Raw genomic sequence first — 26,750 nt, forward strand, 5'->3', positions numbered from 1 at the left:
CCCCTCCTCCCCTCTACTTCAGAGTTTGCAGTAAGGACTCTGCGGTAGAGAAGAAACTGAGGGTGTTGGGTCGCGCACATGCTAGTCAAGGTGCCAACTTCACCGCAAGACGACTACTGCTCACACGTGGCCCTGACAGACACTGCTATCGAAAATCTCCTATTGATGGTGCCGGGACGCACTGACACCTGATGTGGATCCACCCACAGGGACACACATCTTGAAGAACCTCAGTTACTGCACAAGGTGAGTAACCTTTTCTTCTAAATAGTCTCCCATAGCTGAAAGTGTGTCAGTATGTAAAAAATAAGAGCATAACCCCAACCCCATTCTGTATTACACAGGAGGGCCTTTATATTAGATAAAACATGAATTGCTATAGCATAATTAAGAAGCCAAGTGCCTGACACTCTGAGATGGTAGGTAAGAGTGGGGAAATAAAGATGATACCTATCTGTATCCAGAGCCATCCTTTATTCATTGACATATACACTGTGCAACTTATCACTCTGAGACTAAAACAATTAACCTTTTTCTTGTTTTGCTGGTGTTTTTTTTCCCCCCTTTGGGTCTTAGAGACAAAGTGTCTATTATCCCATCTCTGCACAGAGATGTACATAACTCTCATTAGGACTTGAAGGAATTACTAATAAATACATGTCATGTTCTGGAGTGCAGTCCAGACCAATGAGGGGTTATCACCGCCTGCCCTGCAACCTTGGGTGCTTTGCAATATTTGCCGTTGTAGCTCACAACCAACCTACCATCATGCAGCTCATGTTCACTATAATGTTCAGCTCTCTCCTGGACAGTTAAAAGAAATAATATAGTTAATTTGCTTCTTTAAGGAGACAAGACACACCAGTTTGCTACATTAACTGGAGTTGACATTCACTTCAGTACAAACACAGCACTGTTGGTTTAGATCAATAGTTTTTAATAGATTTTAAGTGAGTTCAAGAATAAGAGATAAAGTTAGATATGGCCACAAGCAAATAAAAGTGAAAACACACATCTAAAACTTACTTTAGAAGTTTTGGTTGAAGGCTTTGTTCAAGACGGCCTTTCTCACTCACAGTCTTCTAGCACGAGGGTGACCTACTCTCTCCTTGGTCAGGATCTCTTCCAGAGGTTCTGGTGCTTTTGTCATCTTAGGTGAAAGTGATAACTTGGGGTTCTCTGACCCTTTCTTTTATATCCATTGAATCTCTGAAGTGGATTCTCCTGAACAGCACCCCTCAAAGTAAAGTTTATTCAAGCTGCGAGGAAGGCACAATGAGTCTGGTGGTGAAGGAAGCTCCATGCTCTTTCTTCCCCCACCTTTGTTTGCTGAAATGCAAATTGTTCTGTTTCCTGCCATCTCCTCCCCTGGCTGTCTTGGTGATCCTGTTTACTACTTACATGTAAACTGGGGTAAACACACATTCCTTTGTTTAAGGACAGACCTGTTTAACAACTTTTTCCTAGGCAGAGCTGTCTGGTTTTGAACATTGCCTAATAACATCATACAGAAGAAATTAATAACTTTACATATAATGCTGCTATATAAATTTCGCCATGATATTATTGACAAGCAAGTTACTTGTTTTCAAATGATACGTCACAAGGCATATTATTACAATAGTGTGTAGGATGTGTTTTCATATGATATCCCACGAGGCATATTATTACAATATCGTGTAGGCTGTGAATACACAGGTGCTTTGGGTCACAATGCTCATATAAGTTAATGAGGAAATAGACTTCTGAATCTTTCCTGCATTGGAGTGAACATTACCACACTAGGACATCTCTATTTGTGAATTTACTTTTAGAATGGACTGCTGTTTTTCATAGTTTTGTTATCTGTTGAATAAGGATATAGAGCTAAAATGTATGAAAATGTATTTTCAGGTTTATTGAACTCTAGATACGGTAGAGGATGGACAGAGCATCGCAAGTTAGCTGTAAGCAGCTTTCGTTGTTTTGGATATGGTCAAAGGTCCTTCGAACACAAAATTTCAGAAGAATCCATGTTTTTTCTTGATGCCATTGATACATACAAAGGCAGACCCTTTGATCTTAAACACTTGATAACAAATGCAGTCTCAAACATTACTAATTTGATTATCTTTGGAGAACGTTTTACATATGAAGACACTGAATTTCAGCACATGATAGAGATTTTTAGTGAAAACATTGAATTAGTTGCTAGTGCTTCAGTGTTCTTGTATAATTCTTTTCCCTGGATTGGCATATTACCCTTTGGAAAACATCAACAACTGTTTAAGAATGCAGCTGAAGTCTATAATTTTTTGCTTGAACTTATTGAGCGCATCTCTAAAAACAGGACGCCTCAGTCACCTCGACATTTCATTGATGCATATTTAGATGAAATGGATCGAAGTGAAAATGATCCAGAGTCTACATATTCAACCAAAAATTTAATTTTCTCTGTTGGAGAACTTATCATAGCTGGAACAGAAACCACAACAAATGTTTTAAGATGGGCAGTATTGTTTATGGCTCTTTATCCGAACATTCAAGGTAAGAATTTTTGTCATTTTTGAGGAAATGATATTGTAGTCTTTATGGTGAGAATTTAGAATGCATTTTCAATGTGGTGTGTTGGAATTGCCAATACTAATCCTTAGTAAAAATAAAAATTTGTGCGCATTACTCCATTATGTCCCTTTCTTAATGTACTGCAGACAGACATGCCAGTGCTATTTTATCTGCAGCTAAAATGGGTATTAGGATAATATTTTAGGGGTTTTTTTTGTAAACACTTCAGTGAACTTTTTTTTTACAATAAGGAGAGATTTACTTTTATTATGTGTAGGTTGAACAATATGATGACTCAGAATACTGGCTGGCAAAAGAACACAAGAATCAGCAAAAAAGTGTAAATCAGATTTTGGGTAACTCTTTGAACCATTATTTAATCCTTAAGTGCATCAATCCATAACAGGTTTATGTACTATGCACTTATATGTATTTATATTGATTGTTGGGGGAGGGAGGGAGAGACAATATGAGCATTTTAAAACATAACCAGGGTTAGCATAGTTCTGAAGTACTATGCTAACATGTATTCTTGAAGAGGACCACATTGAAGTTTTAGTGTAGAAACTTGGACATTAAATGTCATTAGTTAACTTCCTTTCTGAGTTCACACACCTTCTGAGAAAAGTTGTTTTTTCATATCACAACCTTGTAAGTGCTTAGGTTGAACTAAGACTTTTTAATACTTAGGGGAAGAAGCCAGTTAAGTGGCTCAAATATTATTGTGTGAAAAGTTGCTATTTTATATATGATGGGCCAAATTTTCTGCTCATGTAAATGGATGCTGCTGCCTTGACCTCAATGAAGCTGTACTCATTAACAAACACCTGCAGAGAATTCTGCTCAGTGTTTAATTTTCATACATTTGTTTAACTGGTTTAACCGTGCTCTCCTGTACATCTTGGCGATTCCACAGAAATTGTGATTGTAATTGCATGGGGGCCATCACTTAAAATATCTTATACATTTTGGAAGGCCTCTATTTCATCAAAAGGATTTCCTAAACTCCAAATGTATATGTCTACACCTTGTCAGCAGCTAAGATCCAGGGGATAGCAATATATGTTTGTATGTATGTATATGGCATGAGATGGAAGGGAAAAAATTGAAGGCTAATAATTACCTTCATAACCAGCTATATTTACTCTCTTTTAATTTCCTCATAATACAAGATCATTCTTACCTTAAAAGCAGCATACAGCGTTGCCAACTCCACATAGCAGGAAGTCACCAGACAAACCCTGAAAAGTCACTAGATGTAGCTGTTTAAACACTCAAAAGGAGTCCAAAATGTCACCGAACAAAATTTCCAGAGAATTTTATGTGTGTGTGTGTGTGTGTATATTTAAAATTCTCTGTTGAATACACACACACAACCGAGTACAATCACAATCATTCACAAGCAGCTCAATAGTGTTAATATAATCCATCCCATGCTCTTACTACATTCTGTTGCATACTGGAAGCAACTACAACAGTACACTCATAAGGAGGGTGCCCTCTGATCATTGGGAAGGAAACTGCAACCCTCTGCTCATTGGGAAGGGTACTTCCTTTCTTGCCAGCCTGGGTTAGTGAAAGGGAGTGCCCAGAACCAGGGGGAAGAGGCATTCACCTGACCTGAGCTCAGCGCTGCAGGGAGCCAAGAAAGTAGATTTAAAAACAAAAATCTGTTAGCTGGATCCCTTTCCCCCTGCTTCCAGGGTTTCATTTCTGAAAACAGCTGGGCAGCTAACCCCAGGCCAAGCCAGGGGAAGGAGTAAAGGGGAACTGAAATCAAGCTAGTTCCACGTTTGATCCTGTAGTAAGGGCTTCATTCCTGGAGGCACGGTGCCCCTGTGTCATTCCACCCCACCTTCCCTCTGTGCGGCTCTCCTCGCTGGCTAACCTGCCTCCCCCACCCTACCCACTTCATTAGCCATCTTTTCCTTCATCACAGGGTGTGATACTATGGAGTGGCAAGAAAACACATTTGGGTAAAAACAAAGCCTGGCTAATGTGCTGCTTTCTCCAAAGTGCGCCTGGCTTTAGTAAAGTATTTAATTAGCCTCCACAAACTTATTTTCTGCAGATTATAGTGATCTCAGCCCAAGAAATCCTGGGATGTGATTCCTTCTGAGGACAAGCTCAACTGAGATGTAATGACATTGACTTGGTGTGCAACAGAATGTAGTAAAAAGATCATGGAATGGATTTTATTAACACTGTTGTGTTGCTTGTGAATGATTTTGTAACTAGATATTGGTGACTTCTTTCTCTGAATGTCACTATAATTGGCAGTGAAAGTCGCTAGATTTGTCACTGGTCACTTTGACACTTATTTTCTCACCAGGGAAACCCAAAAATCACTATATCTAGTGACTAAGTCGCTAAGTTGGCAACGCTGGCAGCATACGGCCTTATTCCCTTCTGTATTAGATTGTCCCCAAAACATCATCTTCCAAGAGGGGACATAAACTAGGCACTTCTTGGAGTTTTGTGTCTCAGCCAGATCATTTAAGCTAACCCCAGGCCAAGCCAGGGGAAGTATTGTTAAAACACAAAGCATCCCTCTCCTCTAAAATTCTCCTGTGATCTCAACTTCTGTTAGCCCTTGGGAGAAAAATAAGCTCAGGATTCAAGTTCAGATTCTTTACATAGCAGTAAATAATATTAATACCTTGCATTTATGTACCCATTTTCCACATGAGGATCTCAACATGTATCAAAAATAACAGTTAGCTACAAGATGCACTAAGGTTCTGGTCTGATTTATCTCATGCACTTTCTTTGGGATTGGAGAGATTAGTTTCATTTTAAGAACTTGGCAATAGTTCTTCATTGTCTAGATATATTGTGTTAATGCCAGTCAAGCTGTATCACTGCTATTTTATGTGATTTAGGGGGCTGTCTAATGGCATTAGCAAACACATTGATGAAGTACATCAGAAAAAAAAGAGTAAATGAGCTGTTGCCCTGTTGAGCAAACTATTATGTGATTTTTCAATGTGGAGTTGATTTAAAGGATCCAATTATATTTTTTAATTTTTAAAAAAGAGCTTGAAAGAGAAATAATGTAATTTATATCCCAAAAAGTTAAAAAAAATCCAGAATCCAGCTAGAGTTGTTCCTCTTACTTTTACCATAGTGTGCCTAACTATTTCAAGATTCGTAAAATGGTGGATGATTTTACACAACATGTGTGATGTACTATCTTGGGATAATTAGATAGATAAAAAATGAAGTATCTCTTAATTCTGAATTTTCTATACATTTTCTTCTCTTGTGTTTGATTTTTTTCTTTTTGCATTTAATATACTTCATCTTACCTATCTAGAATGTGACATTTGTTATCCCAATTCTCATGAGCTCCTTGAAAGGGGAAATTTATTGAGTAAAGAAAAACATAAGAATCAAGATTATGGCTCCAGTTTGTTATGAAATTACTATTTCTTTGGGGCTTGAAAAAACTGTCAGTAGTGGAATGAGAGTATGAGAGGAAATTAAAAATTGAAAATACACCTCTACCCCGATATAATGCGACCCTATATAACACGAATTCAGATATAACGTGGTAAAGCAGTGCTCCGGGGGGGTGGGGCTGCGCACTCCGGTGGATCAAAGCAAGTTCGATATAACGCGGTTTCACCTATAACACGGTAAGATTTTTTGGCTCCCGAGGACAGCGTTATATCGAGGTAGAGGTGTATCTACCATACCAACCTGTTAGGTGCTGCACTAAGTACTAAGGCATTTCTAGTCTTAACACAAAATATTTATGTATTTATTCCTTATCTTTAAATTTTAAAGTATTGCACATTAAACTACAGGTTTTTTCTCTAACAGGGCAAGTTCATAAAGAAATTGATTTAGTCGTGGGCCCAAACAAAACACCGTCTTTAGAAGAGAAATGCAAAATGCCTTACACTGAAGCAGTTCTACATGAAATTTTAAGGTTCTGTAATATAGCTCCGTTAGGTATTTTCCATGCAACTTCTAAGGATACAGTTGTGCGTGGTTATTCTATCCCTGAAGGCACTACAATAATTACAAACCTCTATTCTGTACACTTTGATGAAAAGTACTGGAGTAACCCAGAAGTGTTTTATCCTGAACGGTTTTTGGACAGCAGTGGGCAGTTCATCAAGAAAGATGCATTTGTTCCTTTTTCATTAGGTAAGAGCTCATGCCTATTCATACATCTACATACAATAGGGTTAACTAATCCACAATAGACAGCATGATGTAAAAAAGCTACACTTACGATAAAACAACTGTTTGTAAAGTTATATTTAATACAGTGCATCAGAGGCTTAGTAATGTCCATAGGTGCTGCTGTCGTACCCCCTGGCTTGAAGTGGTTTCCATCATATACAGGGTTTACAGTTTGGTTCAATGGCTCTCAGCACTCCCACTATATAAATTGTTCCAGCAACCCTGGCAATGTTGTGTAATGGTGTCTCCTATATAAATTAAAGGACATTTTGGTACAAAAACTGATCATGTCGTCTTAATGTTTTATAAGTCTGTTTTATCTGAGGATTTTACACAGCCTCTGTCATTGTGGTTTCTAACTGAGTTTTGTTTGTTGGCAATTGATGCAGCAGATTTTTGTGTCTGCTCAATTTTTATAATCCAGTTTCCATCTTTGAGCACTTGAAATTGCAAAATATGACTACCTTGTTTTAAATTTGGATTTAGGATGTCAGCTAATTTTGTTTTTCCTATTGATCATTTTTTGGGGAAAATAAATACAATTGATTTGGAGCAGAAATCTAGAGTATCTAGAACTACTTGATTGATGCTGCAGATGCATTTACGGAATACAGTGTTCTAATTATTCAAGTGATCATACAGCATGTGATTTTTTTATTAAATCAATTGAGCAAATACCAAAACCCCCAAACCCTTCAGACTAAAGCTTTCATTTTACAGAATCTGGAGAGTGTTTTCAAGCTTTAGGACAAAGTAAATTAAATGTCTTACTAACAATTTAACCTGTTCCTATTTATCTGCTCTTGTATTTTATCACATTGCTTCTTGCCTCTTGCACGTCATCAACTCTGCTAGCCTTGACTGTCTATTTATCTGCTTCTCCCACAAGCACCTTTAAGCATCCAGGCTGCCTATTATGCATGGAATGAGAATTAGTGTATAAAGCCACTACACTATCCTACTTTAGATCCGTTCAAAAGTCCCACTTTCACTGTGATATTTGTGGGTAATTACCAACTGATGATTGGCAACAGACAGTAGGCACAATTTTCTTGTCTTTTGCAAAAATCCCATTGATATCATTAGCAGTTTTGCCTAAATTAAGACTGCAGGATTTGATCCAGTGGTACTTATGTTGTCAAAACTACAAATGTTTTTAAAATATGACTCTTAATATAATTTGCACATATCCTTTTCCTATGAATCAGACCCAGTATTATGTCCAAACAGCTCCACTTAGAGTAGAAGCAGAAATAACTATTCTTTTTTTAAGTGCAAGTGCAAACATGATTATTGTAATTTTAAAAATATATATTTTTTTCTATTCAGGAAGAAGACATTGTCTTGGAGAACAACTGGCCAGGATGGAAATGTTTTTGTTTTTTACTTCATTACTTCAGCGGTTTCACCTGCATTTTCCACATGCTTTGATTCCAAATCTGAAGCCAAAATTAGGCATGACATTACAACCACAGCCATACCTCATCTGTGCTGAAAGACGTTAAAGCATATGTGCCAAACTCTCAGCTGGTGTAAATTGGAATAGCTACACTGAATAAATGGAGCTGCACCAATTTACAGCAGCTGAGTATCTGGCCCCATCTTTTATTTACAACTATCTTGTTCATAGTCTTGCCAAAAGAACAAGAATTGTAAACACTCTCTGTTAAAGGACTTACACACCAATTTTGTCTTATACGTAGGCTTTTAGGTATTTCATGTATTTGTATGTAATTTTCACAAAAAAGACATTAATACTCTTCAAGTGTTTATATATTCTGTTCTCACCTCAAAAATCTAGATCAGGTTCCATTTCTGATTTAAACTTTTCAGAATTTCATTGAATTACCCGATTTAAAGATTAATAAAAAATTCAGCCACAATATTTTCTATTATACATGATATTTAAATAAAGTTGAGAAAAATAGTTTTTAAAATTTTTTAACATAAGCAGAAAACTGTTTTTAGTTTGGGAAAATGTTCTGATAAATTTGGAGAGCTTGGATGAAACCTGTTGCAGTCAGAGTCCTCTCATGAAATCTCAAATAATAAAAAACTGCCCCAAACAAACTTATTTTTAGAGTACTTCATTAAAAATATATAAACCCCATTTTTCATTAAAAACCCTTTTTGAAATATGTTGTAATAAATCATATATCTATCTATATATTCTTCCTTGACAAATCCCCTCTTGCCCACTTGTATCCATTCACAATGCTGCTGCAAAGATAATTTTTCTGGCATGACACTTCAAGTATATCACCTCTCTTTCTACATCCTTCCGGTTATTTCACATTCGCCACTGCATCAAATAATAACTACATGTCTTCACTTTTAAGGCACTTCATGGCCTATACTCACCCTATCTAGCATGCCTTATATGCTATCAGGATGTTGAATCATGCCTCTGCTCTGACAGTTATGGCAGCCTTCATTGCCCATTTGTTACATTTTCAAACAAGCACCTTCTTGTTCTTTGAGTGCTTGCTCATATCGATTCCAAGCAGGTGTGCGCGTGCCACGTGAATGATCGTCGGAAGATTTTTACCCTAGCAACACTCGGTGGGTCGGCTGAGGCGCCCCCTGGAGTGGTGCCTTTATGGCGCTGGATATATGCTCCGGCCGACCCAGTGCCCCCTCAGTTCCTTCTTACCGCCCGTGACGATCGTTGGAACTGTGGTGCACACCTTACCTGATCTCCACTCTCCCTAGCATTCGCTTTAGTACCTGTTAATAGTTTCTGATTAGTTGTTAATAATTGGTTATAGTTGTTAATAGTTGTGAATTACTTAGTATAGTTAGAATTAGTTTAGTGGGTGGGGAACGGGGTCTTCTCCCCTCTCCTGGTACCTAGGCCCATGCCTGGGTCTCCAGGCTTCAAACCCTGCTCGACTTGCCAGAGGCCGATGCCAATGGGAGACCCCCACGACTCTTGCCTAAGGTGTCTGGGGGAATCCCACCACACAGACAAGTGCCGCATTTGCAAAGCCTTCAAGCCGAGGACCAGGAAGGAGCGGGACCTTAGCCTGAAGCAGCTCCTTATGGAGGCAGCACTTAGCCCGGTCCCTTCTTCCACGCGCCGAGACTCGGCACCGGCATCCTCGGTACGGAGTGCCCCTGCGGCACCGACTGGTCCAGCACCGCGTTCGGACTCTACCAAAGACTCGCAGCTCCAGATCTCCCTGGCACCTCTACCACCACGGCGCAGGTCTCTATCTCCAACGAGGAAGCAGCCCAAGCAGGTGCTGGCCACTTCTTGTTTGTCGGTGTGACAGCCACCGACGCTTCTCGCACCGTAGTTAGAGCCACGTCCATTGCCGGAATGCATAGGACGAATATGGGCTCCTGCACCGTCGACTCCAGTGCCGCAAGGGCCGTCAAGTCCGGTGCATGTAAGCTCCATGGGGCACACCGTGGACAAGCGGAGACTACCCTCCACACCGGAGACCTTTTCAACTGCATGGGACCTGATCGTACTCACAGAGCCGACTCTTCTGCAGCCGGCAGCACCTCCGGCTCGGACGGTGCTGTCGAAGGGAAAGCCATCCCTCATGCGACCACCTTCGCCAAGTGAAGGACAACACCAGTCCCGATCTTCCCGGCACCCATCACAGCGTTGCTCGCAGTCCCAGCACCATTCTCATTCTCAGCGCCGGTCGTACTCGTGATGCCGCTCCAGCTCGCGGAGATCCGAATGGCGTTGTGGCCGGTATCGATCGGACTCCTGGCACTGCTCCCGGTACCGGTCAGAGCGGCACTTGACCTGGAGCCGATCCCGATCTCACCGGAGGTCGCCATCAAGATCCAGATCAGGCTCTCGGTACGGATACAACTGCAGGCACCGATCTACGTCTCGGTACCGTTCTGCCTCACAGTACTGGTCCCCAGCACCATGGCACCGTACAGCACTGGGGTACTCGGCACCGGCGCGTACAGCACCGCCTTGGCCATCTCGCTCCGCCTCTCCGTCATCACGCTAGCAAGGTGGCTACCACGCCCAGGACCAGGGTGAGAGCGGTACAGGCCAGTGGCTAGAAGAAAGCCAGGACCCGGGCCATGAACCCCCACAGTAGGCCTTTTTGGACCCCCTGGGCATACCATCAGGCCCAGGGGGCTCGGCTCCTTCAAGGGCTTCCCGTTCCACCCCTTCGGAGCCCCAAGTACTGGAGGCCACTGTGTCTTGCCCCACCCCACCCCCCCCGGAGGCTCTGAGATGACTGCTCCAGTGCCAGTGCAGGCCCACGCTCCTAGCGTGATGGACCTTGAGCAACAAGATCCTCCACAAGAGGACCTCGTGCAGGATCCCTTAGCCCAGGGGGTATCTTCCTTGTCCTCGCCCGATGAGGCAGTAGCGGGGACTACGGTTTCGGGCACTACTCCTATGGACCTCCGTGCCCACCAGGAACTGCTCCGCAGAGTGGCGCGCAATATGAACCTAGAGGTAGAGAAGGTAGAGGAGCCTGTAGTAGATACTGTCCAGAGTTGCCCTCCCCGTCATACAAACCATACAGGCCAATGCCAAGACAGTCTGGCAATCGCCAGCCTCTATTCCACCTATGGCCAAAGGGGTGGAAAGGAAGTACTTCGTCCCTTCAAAGGACAACAAGTACCTCTATACACACCCCCAACCGTGCTCCCTTGTCGTGGCTTCGGTCAACGAGAAGGAGCGACATGGTCAGCAGGCCCCGGCGCCTAAATCAAAGGACGCTAGACGCCTAGACTTGTTTGGGCACAAGGTGTACTCGGTTGGAAGCTTGCAGCTCAGGGTGGCCAACCAGCTGGCACTCCTGAGCCCATATGACTATAATTCGTGGCACTCTATGGAGAAATTCAAGGAGTTGGTTCCACAGGAGTCCAGAGAGGAACTTGGGGCTATAGTAGAGGAGGGCAAGAAGGTGTCCAGAACCTCTCTACAAGCCTCTGTGGACACAGCAGACTCGGCAGCTAGGACGCTGGCCTCGGACATAGCAATGCACCGCATCTCGTGGCTGCAGGTCTCTGGCTTACCACCAGAGTTACAGCAGACCCTCCAGGACCTGCCCTTTGATGGCCAGGGCCTATTCTCTGAGAAGACAGACTCAAGGCTGCAGAGTCTGAAGGACTCAAGAATTATCATGTGCTCTCTGGGAATGCATACCCCAGTAACGCAGAGAAGACCCTTCACACCACATCCTCAGAGGTCAGAGCCTCCCCCTCAGCCGAGACAGAACTTCTTTAGAAGACGCGGCCGAGGTGGTAAAAGGAAACAAACCGGACACCAAGCCAGCCAAGGCCAGGGCCCTCCCAAGCCATCGGCAGGGCCTAAGCAGAACTTTTGAAGGTGTGCCCAAGGATGTAGCACCAGTCTCCATTCAGGAGCCTTCCCCGCCTTTCCAAAATCGTCTCTCCCATTTCCTCCGTGTGTGGTCCTACATAACATCAGACCGTTGTGTCCTAGGCACAGTGGAAAGGGGATACTGCCTCCAATTTGCTTTCCCTCCCCACTCCTACCCTCCTTCCCAGTCCCTCTTCAGGGACCCTTCTCACGAGCACCTCCTTCTACAGGAGGTCAAATCACTCCTGGCTTTGGGAGCGATAGAGGAAGTTCCAGGAGAGTCAAGGGGCAAAGGCTTTTATTCCTGCTACTTCCTAATCCCCAAGGCCAAGGGCGGGCTTCGACCCATCCTGGACCTACATGAACTCAACAAATTTATGGTAAAATTGAAGTTCCGCATGGTCTCACTATGGACCATTATTCCTTCCTTAGATCCTGGAGACTGGTACGCCGCCCTCGATATGAAGGGCACATACTTCCACATTGCGATCTACCCAGCGCACAGACCCTTCCTTCACTTTGTGATCAATCAACAGCACTTTCAATTCACCATCCTTCCTTTCGGCCTATCCACGGCCCCCAGGGTGTTTACCAAATGCATGGCTGTGTTGGCTGCCTCCCTTCGTCGACAATGGGTATAAGAATTCCCATATCTTGACAACTGGCTTATTCGGGGTCGCTCCAGGGATCAGGTGGTCTCATGTTCAGCTCACCATGAACATGTTCAGTTGGCTGGGCTTCCTGCTCAATGTTGCAAAATCCACTCTGGTACCAACCGAGAGGATAGAATTCATAGGAGCAGTATTAGACTCAGGCCTAGCCCGGGCAATTCTGCTGGAAGCATGCTTCCAATCCCTGGTGAACATTGTCCACAGCCTGCAAAGCTTCCCGACCTCGACCATGAAAACATGCCTATGCCTCCTGGGACACATGACCTCTTGCACGTTTGTGACCAGGCACGCCAGGCTGCAACTACGTCCACTCCAATCCTGGCTATCAACAGTATACCGCCCAGGTCGGGACAGCTTGAGCATGGTGGTTACCATCCCGCCAGGGATATTAGCCTCTCTAGGCTGGTGGCTGGACCCCAAACTGGTGTGCGAAGGGTTGCCATTTCATGCCCCGCAGCCCTCCGTATCCCTAGTCACGGATGCGTCATCCCTGGGATGGGGAGCCCACCTCGGGAATCTCCGTACACAGGGGCTGTGGTTGGCAGGAGAGTTATCCCTGCATATCAACGTGTTATACCAATAGAATAAAAACCAGCAGGATCTTATTAAGAGGGATAAGGCAAAGATGCCACATTTATTGTAAATATAATGATAAAGCAAAAGATAAAAGTAAACAACGTTGTTTGACTACTTATTCCTATCACTACTTATTCCTTATATACACACACACATACACACACACACACACACATATTATATATATATATATTCATTCACACAATCATTTATTCAAGTTCTGTATAGGTGTTATAGTTACCAGCCTAGAAGTTGCTCATGCCAAGTTACTGGCCAGGTATCTTGGTCATGAGGATGGAGCCGAGTCTGTGTCAGATGCACCTGATGCTCCTGGAGTTGGCAGCAGAACCAGAGACTCAGGCCTTGGCTACACTTACCAGCTAGTTCGACGGCTGGAAATCGAAGTTCTGGGTTCGACTTATCGCGTCTAGTCTGGACGCGATAAGTCGAACCCGGAAGTGCTTGCCGTCGACTGCGGTACTCCAGCTCGGCGAGAGGAGTACCGCGGAGTCGACGGGGGAGCCTGCCTGCCGCGTGTGGACCAAGGTAAGTTCGAACTAAGGTACTTCGACTTCAGCTACGTTATTCACGTAGCTGAAGTTGCGTACCTTAGTTCGAATTAGGGGGGGTAGTGTAGACCAAGCCTCAAAGTCATCAGTCTTTAGAGTCCATTCTTATAGGAATTAATTCCTATGTTAGTCTATGGGAACTGTTTCATTCTGCTGTTGCTGACTCAATCAGCAGATGGCACTTTCCTGGGTACATTCCTGGTGGCTCCAAACTGTCCAAAGTTTGTGTTTCTCATCCTTCCAGGTGATGGGGTGGATCCCAGTTTACCCTCCAGGGGTTCTGGTGGTCCACTTGACACATTCTTCGGCCGATGGATACTCCCTTTCTAGGCTGTCACCTCCCTAACTATTCATGTACATCAAGCATTCATCAGCATACATTCCATACCTTAACCATATTTTAATTTACTGTCTCCACCACTTTCGGGGTGTGTGCTAATTCATTTGAGACTCCTGGCCCTTTAATCACAGAGGGTGCGGGGTCTGTCCTAGGAGCCGTTGAATGAAGTGAAAGTCACTTAACGGCTTTTAGTGTTTGTTTACATTGTATCAATTACTTCAAAAACAAAGTCAATTAACTTGTTTGTAAGTTTTACATAGTAATAAAGTATCTTTCACAGGATAGATAGAATCAATGGTTTCTACAGACAGTAGCTTACAAGTTTTAACAGAAGACCCAAGAGATTTTTGTACTTGGTGAAACTGTTGGATTTTAAAGTGTGGGGGACAAATGAGGGGGTCACTGTCACTTGGGAGAATCACTGTTAGTACCTTCTTTAATATCCCTACAAACATATGGGAACTCAGAGCAGTGCGCCTGGCGTGTCAAGCATTCAGAGAGCGCATTCAAGGCTGTTGTGTTGCAGACCTCACAGACAACACTACGACCAGGTTTTACATCAACAAGCAAGGGGGAGCCCAGTCATCCCCCCTCTGTCAGGAAGCCACTCATCTGTGGGAATTCTGCATAGCCCACTCGATCCATCTGGTGGCGTTGTTTCTCCCAGGGGTCCAGAACACCTTAGCGGACCACCTCAGCAGATCATTCCAGGCTCACAAGTGGTCGGTTCTCCCGGACATCATCCACTCTGTCTTCCTGAAGTGGGGCTTTCCCCTGATAGACCTATTCACATCTCACGAGAATCAGAAATGCTAGGTGTTCTGCTCTCTCCCTGGGTGCTCTCTGGGTTCCCTGTTGGACGCCTTCCTAATTCAGTGGAAGGATCACCTGTGCTATGCCCTTCCTCCATTCCCGCTAGTCCACAGGGTCCTAATCAAGCTGCGCAGGGACAGAGCCCATCTGATTCTGGTCGCCCCGGCGTGGCCCAGACAGCCCTGGTATACCACTCTCCTAGAGCTGTCGGTGGACACCCCAATTCCACTCCCACTGCGGCCAGACCTGATCACTTAGGATCACAGTCGACTCTGTCATCCCGACCTGCAATCTCTCCACCTCACAGCATGGATGCTGCATGGCTAAATCAGTCTGAGCTGTGCTGTTCTCACTCGGTCCAGCAGATCCTTTTGTGTAGCAGGAAGCCCTCTACCCGATCAACATACTTAGCCAAGTGGAAGTGGTTTTCCTGCTGGTGCGCCCGGAATCATACAACCCCCCTACAGGCGTCAGTACCTATCATCTTGGACTACCTCCTGTCCTTAAAGCAGCAGTCTAGTTTGTTGTAATATCTCAGGGAGGAAGACTGATTTTGCATACTCCCAGCATACGTGTCTTGGTCTATGCTGCTATTAAAGATAACAGACTTGCTTTTTGTACCTTTGAAAGATAAAAGGTGGCCCATGAGTTTCTTTTTTCTAAAGTTTTCTGTTTTCTTGAAGTAATTTCTTAGTAAACTGTAGAGATGCTAACCTGCCACTCCCTCTCCTTGGCATACCTGGAGTTTGGACAGAAGGATGGGAGGATTATGCTTTGTGATCTGTGAACATGAGTATATTATTTGATTATGATTGTGCCTTTTTCTGTGCCACCTTATCATTGTGGAAAGATACATTATTGTGCTTAATCTCCTCTAGTAGATGTATTTGTACCAAGCAATACCACTACATTGTATGCAGGATTTCTGTCCTTTCTGTAAACAGGATTATCACTGCATCTCTGAAAGCAAGGAGGTAAAGAAGTGAAGTTATCTCCCCCAGGGAGTATATAAACCCAAGCTTAACCTTACCCAGGCAGTCTTCGTTTCCTCTTCATTGGACGCATGGAAACCCTGCAGTCCCTTGTTAGCAATGTTCCGTCTTTCATTCCAGTTCTCTGGCCCAAGAAAAAGGAAGCCAAGAAAGAGAACAATGACAACTAGGAAAATGAGTCATAGAAGTAGAACACCTGAAAACAAAGAAAAACACTGTTTCAAGTGCAGGCTCTCAGAGGAAGAGGTTTTAGTACAATCTTTCAGATTTCTGGGCTCTCCCTCTTCCGTCTCACTCATGACAGGTTCTCTTTCTGATGGTTGACAGCTTACCGGCCCCAATTCGTCACCACCACCACCATGGGTGACAAATGGCAGGTCCTTTCTTGTTGTGGGCAATAACTTCTCAACTGAACCCTAAAGGGCAGGTCCTTTCCAGTGGGCAAGCCGTTCCTGTTGCCTTGATATAACAGCTTTCTTTTGTCTGCTACACCTATTCTCCTCTTCTACTTTTTCACCTTGACTCATTCACTGTTACCTCCATCTCTTCGTTAAAAAGGGAGCACTTGGGAATGCACTTAATCCTGACTCCCCCACCCCCTGTTTATCTAGGGCTGCTAGTGCAGTGGGGGGTTTCTCTTTTTGTTTTTTTCTCTTCCTTCACTGTGATTTTCCTGGCCGTATGAACTCTTCCTCCACTCGGTACAGAGAATCTGAGCACTACTGGTAGCCTCCTAGCTTTGGTGCACACAACCAGCCCTTATCTCCTCCAGCTTTGAAATGCAAGGTTGTGCATTAAGAATACTGAGCTAGCAGCCCTACTCATTCCCTGTCCCCTTTAAAGTTGTGAACTTCTTCTGGCTACTATCTCAATGTTCCCTCCCCAAAGTCCTTTTTTCTTCCACGGGTGTGTCTACCCTCAGCGTTGGTAGACATACTCATGCTAGATCTAGAGTGCTAGCATGCTAAAAATAGAAGTGTGGACATTGCAGTAAGGACAGCTGCTCAGGCTAGCTACCCTAGTCCAAGCCCCCCTGATGCCCTGGGTCCGAGCTCAGGTAGCGAGCTCGAGCTGCTGCCTGTGCCACAACATCCACTTGTAGGGGCCTGCTGCCATTCCTCCTTTTGTGCACAGTTGTGATAATTGGGTACAAATTTACCCTAATTGTAAGCTCAACTGTAAAAACGTAGTGCAAGTTCATAGGATGTCACAGTAACGTAGAGCAACAAATGTTGACAGGAAAAAGGTGCAAAAGTGAGACAGACTTAATTAGTCCAAAGAACATTTCTGGCATCCCAACATGGGGCCTAAATACATAATGAGAAGCTGGCACCTTGGAAAACAAGCAATTGTTTACAAAGTTAGTTTAAAACAAAAGTTTGTTTTAAAATTCTTAAATGTGTTGAACTTGTTTGAGATAAGCATGCAAAGTAAATTGTTAATTATTTTGCTTTTTTTAAAAAAAAGAGGTTTGACAATTGTTTGAAAATTAAATTTTTTAAAAATCTTCAATGCTTTTTTGAGGTTTATAGTTTCTGTGATTGGTAATAATTTTGAAGGTTTATTGAAAAGATATTTTAAGAAAAAGTGGTAAAAATGAAGTCATTTAAATAGTTGAAGGTTAAGTTACTAATGCAGACTTTATCAAAATAACATCTTGGGTAACCCTCTTGTTAATAAAATGCCATCTTAATTCAGGGCTGTTACTGCATTAAATATGAATTAAATCTCAAAAAACCAGAATGAATGGCTTTTGCACCACCAAGATTTTTGTGATTTTTTTTGGTGATTGTTTTGTGTTTGCAATTTTTTCCTTTTTGCTTTTACAGTGTGTTTTTTCTTCTTGTTCTTTTTATTTTTTCATTCCAGTTTATGTTTTTTTATTTTTTTTGTTTGTTTGCTGTTCTGGGCATGAGAGACCAGTTAGTGCTAGTAGTGCAGGTTAGATCCTTGTGATTGACTATGTTGCCACAATGGTCATACTGTCATCACAAATGTTGGTGGCAAAACAGGTGGGCTAAGTCTGTCATGAACTACAAATGCCCATGAATTTTTACTGCCTTTGGGTGTTGCAAATTGTTCATGAATGCAAAAGTGATTAAGAAAAAACATCATTTTGTTGCTTCTTTTAAATAAGGCAACACACTTGGATAAGAATGCCATCAGGGCTAAAGTTTTTCTCCAAGAACGCAAGCTTAACCACTAATGTATACTGTGACGGTGCATTCTATATGATTTTATGAAAGTATGCTGATGAGTATGAATATATTGTAACTGGAATATGCTTCATGCAAAAGGTCTCTTGTAAGGTATCATTACAAAGCTTATAGTCTACCGAGTGTGGTCATCCTATTTGTATAAGCGTACCACTCTTGTATCTGAAACTAGAAATATAAAATATAACTCTAAGGGCCTATTGTAATTATGCTAAGCATGGGCCATTAATGGTGGCTTGGAATCTTGATGGCTCCCATTAACCAGGACAATTATCTGTAGATGGCTCTGTTTTACTTGTAAGTCTTCCTGTATGTGTGTGTGCTGGCAAGTGGGTAATGAAGTCTTACAGTGACATATGATCATGTCGCCCGAACTGAAATCCATCTTTAACCTGGTGCTTTTCCATTGAGAAGTGGGGGGTGGGAACCCAGAGGGACAAAGTATTCCTGCCTTATGCAAAAGATATATAAGTGGGTGGAACAGAGAAAAGAGGGTGGCCATCATGAAAAATCCCTAGCTGCCACCTGACCTGGAACAAGGGCTGTACCAGGGGAAAGGATTGTGCCCAGTGTCCAGTCTGTGAAAGAAACTTATTGAAACATCTCTGAGGGTGAGATTTTATCTGTATTCAGTTTTATTACTGTATTAGACTTAGATTTGCATGTTTTATTTTATTTTACTTTACTTGGCAATTCACTTTGTTCTGTCTGTTACTACTTGGAACCACTTAAATCCTACTTTCTGCATTTAATAAAATCACTTTTTACTTATTAATTAACCCAGAGTATGTATTAATACCTGGGGGGGGACAGCTGTGCATCTCTCTCTATCAGTGTTATAGAGGGCGAACAATTTATGAGTTTACCCTGTATAAGCTTTATACAGGGTAAAAGGATTTATTTGGGGTTTAGACCCCATTGGGAGTTGGGCATCTGTGTGTTAAAGGCAAGAACACTTCTGTAAGCTGCTTTCAGTTAAGTCTGCAGCTTTGGGTCAGGTGGTTCAGACCTTGGGTCTGTGTTGGAGCAGACTGGCGTGTCTGGCTCAACAAGACAGGGCGCTGGAGTCCCAAGCTGGCAGGGAAAGCAGGGGCAGAAGTAGTCTTCGCACATCAGTTGGCAGTTCCCAAGGGGGTTTCTGTGACCCAGTCTGTCACATGTACAATTTTCATGGTTTGTGTAAATGTGCAGCTTTTACTGTGTAGGAGGCAAATCAGGGTCTCCCCTCCCCCCATATTTATCCATTTTGGGCATACAGCTAAAGAAGTGATAAGAACTAGTTTGTTTTTAAACATCTTACAAATGACCACATTGCACCTTCAAGTGGGGTGAATTTCATCTGGCTGGCCAAAAGAAGGGAATAGTGCTTTACTGCTGGGGAGGGGGGGGAAGATACCAGAAACTGCTGCAAAAGGGGAGGAGGGGTTAGCATGGTCACTAACTCATCCCCTGGGAGCTGAAAGGGCAGAAGGGATTAAAAGGGGCAACCTCGAGCAGTGAAGCCCCTTTTACACGGAGCAGGCTAAGGCTGCACCCACCCTCCCTCCCCCTTAGCTGATAAAATACCAGGTTTGGTCAAGACCTGTGTGGGCACTGCACAAGCTGCCCCTTTTCAGGGGCTGAGAAGGAATTTTTCTCTCACCACCAAATTGGCCTGGTGGAGTGGGTTTTTTTCCCCGCACCTTCCCCACAGCGGGTTCAGGGAGGCTTTGTTGATGTGTGGCATGAAGGGGTTAGGCTATATGTCACAACTCATGTAAGTGTGGGGTGGATGTCCAGTGCAGGTACTTATAGGGAAGGGATACAGTGACCAGATAATGCCTTGGAAAAGGACTTAAAAGGAGGTGTTGGTTAAAGGAACGGATTGGGGATGGTGGGAGTGGTTGGGGCTCCTATGAATGGTACAGCAGGGAGACAACCCCCCTTTCTGATAGCACACTTTAACCCTCTGGGGGGAGGGGGGAGGAGGATGGTAAGGTCCCATCAATGGGTTGGCTGGGGGATGTGGATGAAAAAAGAGGGGGAGTTGATGGAAGCCCCCAGATAATTATTGAATGAAGACGGGGTTACCTGCACGTGCACTTGTATCTTCTGGGTAGACCCAGACACCTAATAATAAAGTTGCGGCTTGATTAAAACCATACCAAGTGTTGCCTGTCTTTCAGTATAACTGGACAACATAACAGCAGCAGTTTTGAATTTTGTTTTAGCTATAGGTGAAGTGAGTTGTAAGTTCTTAAGCTCCGTTAACCTCTGAAAGGTTTAACAGTCATTTTTGTAATATTTGATTAAATCCCAATTTTGGGATAAGAAATTTGAAAATTGTAAAATATAACCAAGTACCCTTTTCTTTTCCTTTTTCTATATGCTTAAAATTATAATAGTTTTATTAAATTGTGGTTTTGTGAACAAACGTCCGATCGTGGCAGAACTGATTGATAAGAAAGCTTATGTTGTGATAATTGGGCCTATAAATTTACTCCAATTGTGAGCTCACCTGTAAAAAGTAAATGTAAGTTCATAAGACGTCACAATAACCTACAACAACAAATGTTGATGGGAAAAGGTGCAAAAGCAAGACTAAAAGAATTAGTCCAAACAAAAAAGGCCTGCTCATATAACTCAAGGACTGTGTTAAGTAAGGACTGTGGTAAACAAGGAAAATATGGAACCAGAAATCAATGAACCAAAATTGGTGTGTTGGAAACAAGGTCTAATAGGTGGGCAGAATGAGGGGATTGGCTGCCCACCACTCCCTTTTGGAGTCTTCAAAGAAAGAGACTCTGGGAAAAAAATTGACTGCTGGAGCGAGCTTCATTATAGCTGCCACCCCTACTGTCTCCTGGGACTCTGAGCCTTTGTCAGCCTGATCCTGAGGGACGTCCTGAGTAGACTGGGCCAGAGAGAAGGACCCAGGTGACATCGCCACCTCTACTGGGACCAACTGAATACCAACCACCATCTGGCATGAAATGGGATTGGAATTTAGCAGCAGCAATAGTTCCAGCCCATCTCAACTTCTCTTTTCCCAAAAGGACAACGTGATAGACCCATGCCAGTTGGGTACAGCAGAGTAGCAGAAGGCAGATATATTGGCAACTGGATTAACAGTTTTCTGTTCCCTGACTGACCAGAGCAGGGGCTGCTCCGGGCTAATGAGAACACCTGACTCCAATTAATCTGCAAAGAGTTAGGTGAGGCCATTAAGCTAATGTGACCACCTAATTCTAATTAAGGCCCCTCTGATACTATAAAAGGGTTCACTCCAGTCAGGCAGAAGAGAGCCAGGGAGCCAGAGGAGAGGAAGTGTGGCTGAAGGACTGGTTAATGAAGATACCCTCAAGTCATTGGTAAGGGAGCCCTAAAGTAAGGGTGAAGAAGGGAGAAGGAAGAGAGCTGTGGAGAAGTGGCCAGGGAAATGTAGCAACTCTGGCAGTGAAAGGTTGGCTGCCAACAGCTGCTACCATTAGGGTCCCTGGGCCGGAACCCGAAGTAGAGGGCAGGCCCGGGTTCCCCCCAACCCTCCACTACAGAAACATCTCCTGGGAGGGGAAGACAGGCCCCTGTAAGGACAGGAGGCTAAACTGTTTTGGTATGAGGCTGTAGGAGCAACAGAGATTGTGGGAGTTCTCTCACCAACCTCCTTGTTGGCTTATGATGAAAAGGGCTCAGTAGACTGTATCCCTGGCCCTAGAGAGAGAAGGGCTACGTGGAGGGTTGCAGTGAGCCTCTGAAGCTACATAAACCGCCTGGAAGCGCGGGACCCACGGGGACAAGGTTGGAGTTCTACCACAACAGTTATTATCACCTTGATACCACTTAAGAGACTGCCAAACAAAGGGGGTTTTCCTTCTAAAAATTCTCTTCCACTAAAAGGAGAGTGGGCAATGGATGATGATAAATAAAAGCATTATTTAATACTCACAGCATTTTAAATGTAAACTGTTTTTCCTACTCTTCTTTATCTTTAATAAAAGGTTAAAAGGATTTTTTATGGAGTGTTTGTATATGAAACTCCAAACTTTGTGTAACATTGGAAAGTGACTGGGTTATGTTAACATCTTTGGTCTATTTATTCTATCTTAATACAAGACACTCTCTGAAGGCACTGGGGGAACATGTTGATCCCACCACAGAGCTATATTCAGAAATGTTCCTGCACTGTCCAATTTTTGCACCCCCTCTGGCTCTGCACCCTAAGCGACTGCCCTTCTTACCCCGCCCTACTTACAGCCCTGCTTGAACTCACTTAAAACCTCTCTTTTTGTTAATGAACTTGTTTTACTTTTAATCTAAACCACCCCAGTGCTGTGTGTGAACTGAAGTGATTGGTAATTCCAGTTAAAGGAATAAACTCTGCTTTTGTTCTCTTTAAAAGGAGCCACAAATCTTATTACTTCTCTGAGTGTTCCAGGAGAGGGCTGGGCACTTCAGGACAGATGGTTTGGGGGAAATTCGGGACTGGAAGTGTGTTGGGGGTCACCTTGCAAGGCTGGTTGAGACCAGGGTGGGGATGTTATGTTTTCAGCAGGCAGCTGAACAATGGGGCTGCGGAGCACCCAGAGACTCAAGAAACTGCCTGCTTGTCTGCTGGCTGTTGGTGTCTGGGCTGTCAACCACAGCATTTAAGGCATCCAGGGTTATAGGCAGGTGGTGACATAACCTCTTACTGGTCTGGATTGCACCCCAAAATGTTACAAATGTATAATCAATTTCTGTAATTTGCAATATACACTAATAGTGATTAAATTCCTGCCAGATACCACAGTTAAGCCATCTTTCATTGAACAATGTACAGAAAAGACAGAGAAACTGACAGTAGTCAAATTTTATTAATAAGTATAAAATAGGGCTAAAATGGGGTGAAAACTACTGTCTTATTTTGAAAATATTCCTTATTCTAACTTCAAATGGTACAGTGTTTTACAGATAATCCTTCAATTATCTCCTCCAGCCTTATGGGGGAGATAATAATTATTCAAAGGATCGAACATCATCTTCAATGTAAAGCACTGGTCTACAATTTTTGATAAGTCGTCTGCTTCAGAGATAAAATGTGCTATTTATTATGTATTTTGATGTGCTGAATTCAAATCTGACAATTAAAACAACTGATTGGCTACTGTTTCTAAGATATTTAAGTTTTTACATTTTACGTCTACGTATATTCTGTAGATAGTAGAGTTTTAATCATAAATTGTAAACCTAGGTCTTTTCATGTGTTTATGGTTGCTTTACATGATAATATTTCACCAGTCCTGTTTATGTAACACTTTAAAAATCAGCAAAAGGGTTATATAAATAAAATTTATTATGAAACAAAAAGGCAAAAAACTATTATGTACATAGTTTAGTCCTATTCAGTGTCTACTCAGTGCTTCTTGGCTTATCTCTTGTGTTCATTAAATGGAGCATCTCTTGTTACTGTCCAGCAATAGTCTAAAATCATTGATGGGCTCCATTTGCCCTGATAGCATTTCTCCATTGTTGCAATGTCCTGGTGAAATCGCTTGCCATGCTCGTTGCTTACTGCTCCGCAGTTCGGTGGAAAAAAATCTAGATGAGAGTGCAAAAAATGTATCTTTAGTGACATGTTGCAACCAAGGCTTTTGTATGCCTTGAGGAGGTTTTCCACCAACAATCTGTAGTTGTCTGCCTTGTTGTTTCCGAGAAAATTTATTGCCACTAAGTGGAAGGCTTTCCATGCCGTCTTTTCCTTGCCACGCAGTGCATGGTCAAATGCATCATCTCGAAGAAGTTCACGAATCTGAGGACCACCAAAGACACCTTCCTTTATCTTAGCTTCACTTAACCTTGGAAATTTTCCACGGAGGTACTTGAAAGCTGCTTGTGTTTTGTCAATGGCCTTGACAAAGTTCTTCATGAGACCCAGCTTGATGTGTAAGGGTGGTAACAAAATCTTCCTTGATTCAACAAGTGGTGGTTGCTGAACACTTTTCCTCCCAGGCTCCAATGACTGTCAGAGTGGCCAATCTTTCTTGATGTAGTGGGAATCTCTTGCACTACTATCCCATTCGCAGAGAAAACAGCAGTACTTTGTGTATCCAGTCTGCAGACCAAGCAAGAGAGCAACAACCTTCAAATCGCCACAAAGCTGCCACTGATGTTGGTCATAGTTTATGCACCTCAAAAGTTGTTTCATGTTGTCATAGGTTTCCTTCATATGGACTGCATGACCAACTGGAATTGATGGCAAAACATTGCCATTATGCAGTAAAACAGCTTTAAGACTCGTCTTTGATGAATCAATGAACAGTCTCCACTCATCTGGATCGTGAACGATGTTGAGGGCTGCCATCACACCATCGATGTTGTTGCAGGCTACAAGATCACCTTCCATGAAGAAGAATGGGACAAGATCCTTTTGACGGTCACGGAACATGGAAACCCTAACATCACCTGCCAGGAGATTCCACTGCTGTAGTCTGGAGCTCAACAGCTCTGCCTTACTCTTGGGTAATTCCAAATTCCTGACAAGGTCATTCAGTTCACCTTGTGTTATGAGATGTGGTTCAGAGGAGGAGGATGGGAGAAAATGTGGGTCCTGTGACCTTGATGGTTCAGGACCAGAAGTTTCATCCTCTTCCTCGTCTGACTCCAGTGAGAATGATTCTGGTGCATCAGGAACCGGCAGTCCTTCTCCATGGGGTACTGGGCGTATAGCTGATGGAATGTTTAGATAATGCACAGTCCACTTTTTCTTCTTTGACACACCTTTCCCAACTGGAGGCACCATTCAGAGGTAACAATTGCTCTGTTGGCTCTCTCCAAATCATTGGGACTGCAAAAGGCATAGATTTCCTTTTCCTGTTCAACCACTGGCGAAGATTTGTTGCACAAGTGTTGCAACATATGTGTGGGGCCCACCTCTTGTCCTGATCTCCAATTTTGCAGCCAAAACAAAGGTGATAGGCTTTCTTAACCATAGTAGTTATACTGTGCTTTTGTGATGCAAAAGTCACTTCACCACAAACATAGCAGACGTTATCTGCACTGTTCACACAAGAACGAGGCATCTCTGCTCACTTTGGCTAAACAGAAACATGTCCCCTTGCAAAATTGAACACTGACAAATAAGAGAGCACGACACTGTATGATTTCTAGAGCTGATATAGGGCAATTTGTTCAGCAGAGTGATGTAAGCTTAGTTAGGGTTACCATATCTCATAAATAAAAAAAGAGGACCCTCCACGGGCCCTGGCCCCGCCCATTTCCCACCCCTAGCCCCGCCCCAACTCCGCCCCTTCCCCACCCTAACTCCGCCCCCTCCTCCCTCCCACTCCCAGCCAGGGGGAAAGGGCTGCCCCAGTGCTACCAGCTTCACGGTTTCCCGGGCAGCCCCCAGAATCTGCGCCCCCGGCCGGCGCTTCCCCAGCGCAGCTGGAGCTTGGGAGGGGAAGCGCCCGGGAGGGGGTGCAGGGTCTGGAGGCTGCCCAGCAAACCGTGAAGCCGGTAGCGCTCGGGCTTTGGGCAGCCCCTATGCCACCGGACCCTGCGCCCCCAGCCGGGCACTTCCCCTCCGGGGCTCCGGCGGCTCTGCGTAACTTACGCTGTATAAGTTACACAGAGCCGAAGAGGAGCAGAGCCCCCGCAGCTGGAGGCTCTGCTCCTCTTAGGCTCTGTTTAAGAGCCGGGCTGCCCCAGCGCTACCGGCTTCGGGCAGCCCCCGTGCCTCCGGACCCTGCGCCACCGGAGCCTGGGAGGGGAAGTGCCCGGCTGGGGGCGCAGGGTCCGGAGGCAAGGGGGCTGCCCGAAGCTGGTAGCGCTCGGGCAGCCCGGCTCTTAAACAGAGCCTCCAGCGGCTGGGGCTCTGTGTAACTGACACTGTGTCAGTTACACAGAGCCCTGGCGGCTGGAGGCTTTGCTCCTCTTTGGCTCTGTGTAACTGACACTGTGTCAGTTACACAGAGCCCCGGGGGCTGGAGGCTCCAGCCCCCGCGGCTCTGCTCCTCCCCGACTCTTCGGCTCCGGTTTAAGAGCCGGGCTGCCCCAGCGCTACCGGCTTCGGGCAGCCCCCCTGCCTCCAGACCCTGCGCCCCCAGCCGGGCACTTCCCCTCCCGGGCTCCAGCGGCGCAGGGTCCGGAGGCACGGGGCTGCCCGAAGCCGGTAGCGTTTGGGCAGCCCGGCTCTTAAACAGAGCCGAAGAGTCGGGGAGGAGCAGAGCCGCCATTTTCCCAGACATGTTCTGCTTTTTGGCAATTCCCCCCAGACGGGGGTTTGACTGCCGAAAAGCCGGACATGTCCGGGAAAAAGAGGACGTATGGTAACCCTAGCTTAGTTATGATTGCATCATCCATGACTTCTAGGAATAACATGATGCAATTCATATCATGTATGACGCAATACCAGCTTCAGATTGTATCATTCATTGTTTTGCCTAAAAAGCAAGTACTGTCCAAACCCAGTCATAGATTTATTCATAGATCCAGTCAAAGATGTATTTTAGTCATTTCTGGTTTAAATTGAGATCCCTTCCCTTTATAACTCACTTATCCTCTG

General features: G+C 44.1%; 1 protein-coding gene across 2 annotated transcripts in view; it reads left to right on the plus strand.

Moving 5' to 3' along the window:
- LOC128835440 (vitamin D 25-hydroxylase) overlaps positions 1–8,784 on the plus strand; it is a 38,623-nt gene extending 29,839 nt beyond the window's left edge. For both annotated transcript variants that reach the window (XM_054024930.1, XM_054024931.1), the window contains 3 exons: positions 1,894–2,526; positions 6,370–6,699; positions 8,068–8,784. In XM_054024930.1, coding sequence (XP_053880905.1) covers positions 1,894–2,526; positions 6,370–6,699; positions 8,068–8,243 — 1,139 coding nt within the window. In that variant the 3' untranslated portion in view covers positions 8,244–8,784. The remainder of the gene's footprint in view (positions 1–1,893; positions 2,527–6,369; positions 6,700–8,067) is intronic.
- The last annotated feature ends 17,966 nt before the right edge of the window (positions 8,785–26,750 follow it).

Source organism: Malaclemys terrapin, chromosome 4 (assembly GCF_027887155.1).
Source record: "Malaclemys terrapin pileata isolate rMalTer1 chromosome 4, rMalTer1.hap1, whole genome shotgun sequence".
NCBI classification, from domain to species: Eukaryota; Metazoa; Chordata; order Testudines; family Emydidae; genus Malaclemys; species Malaclemys terrapin.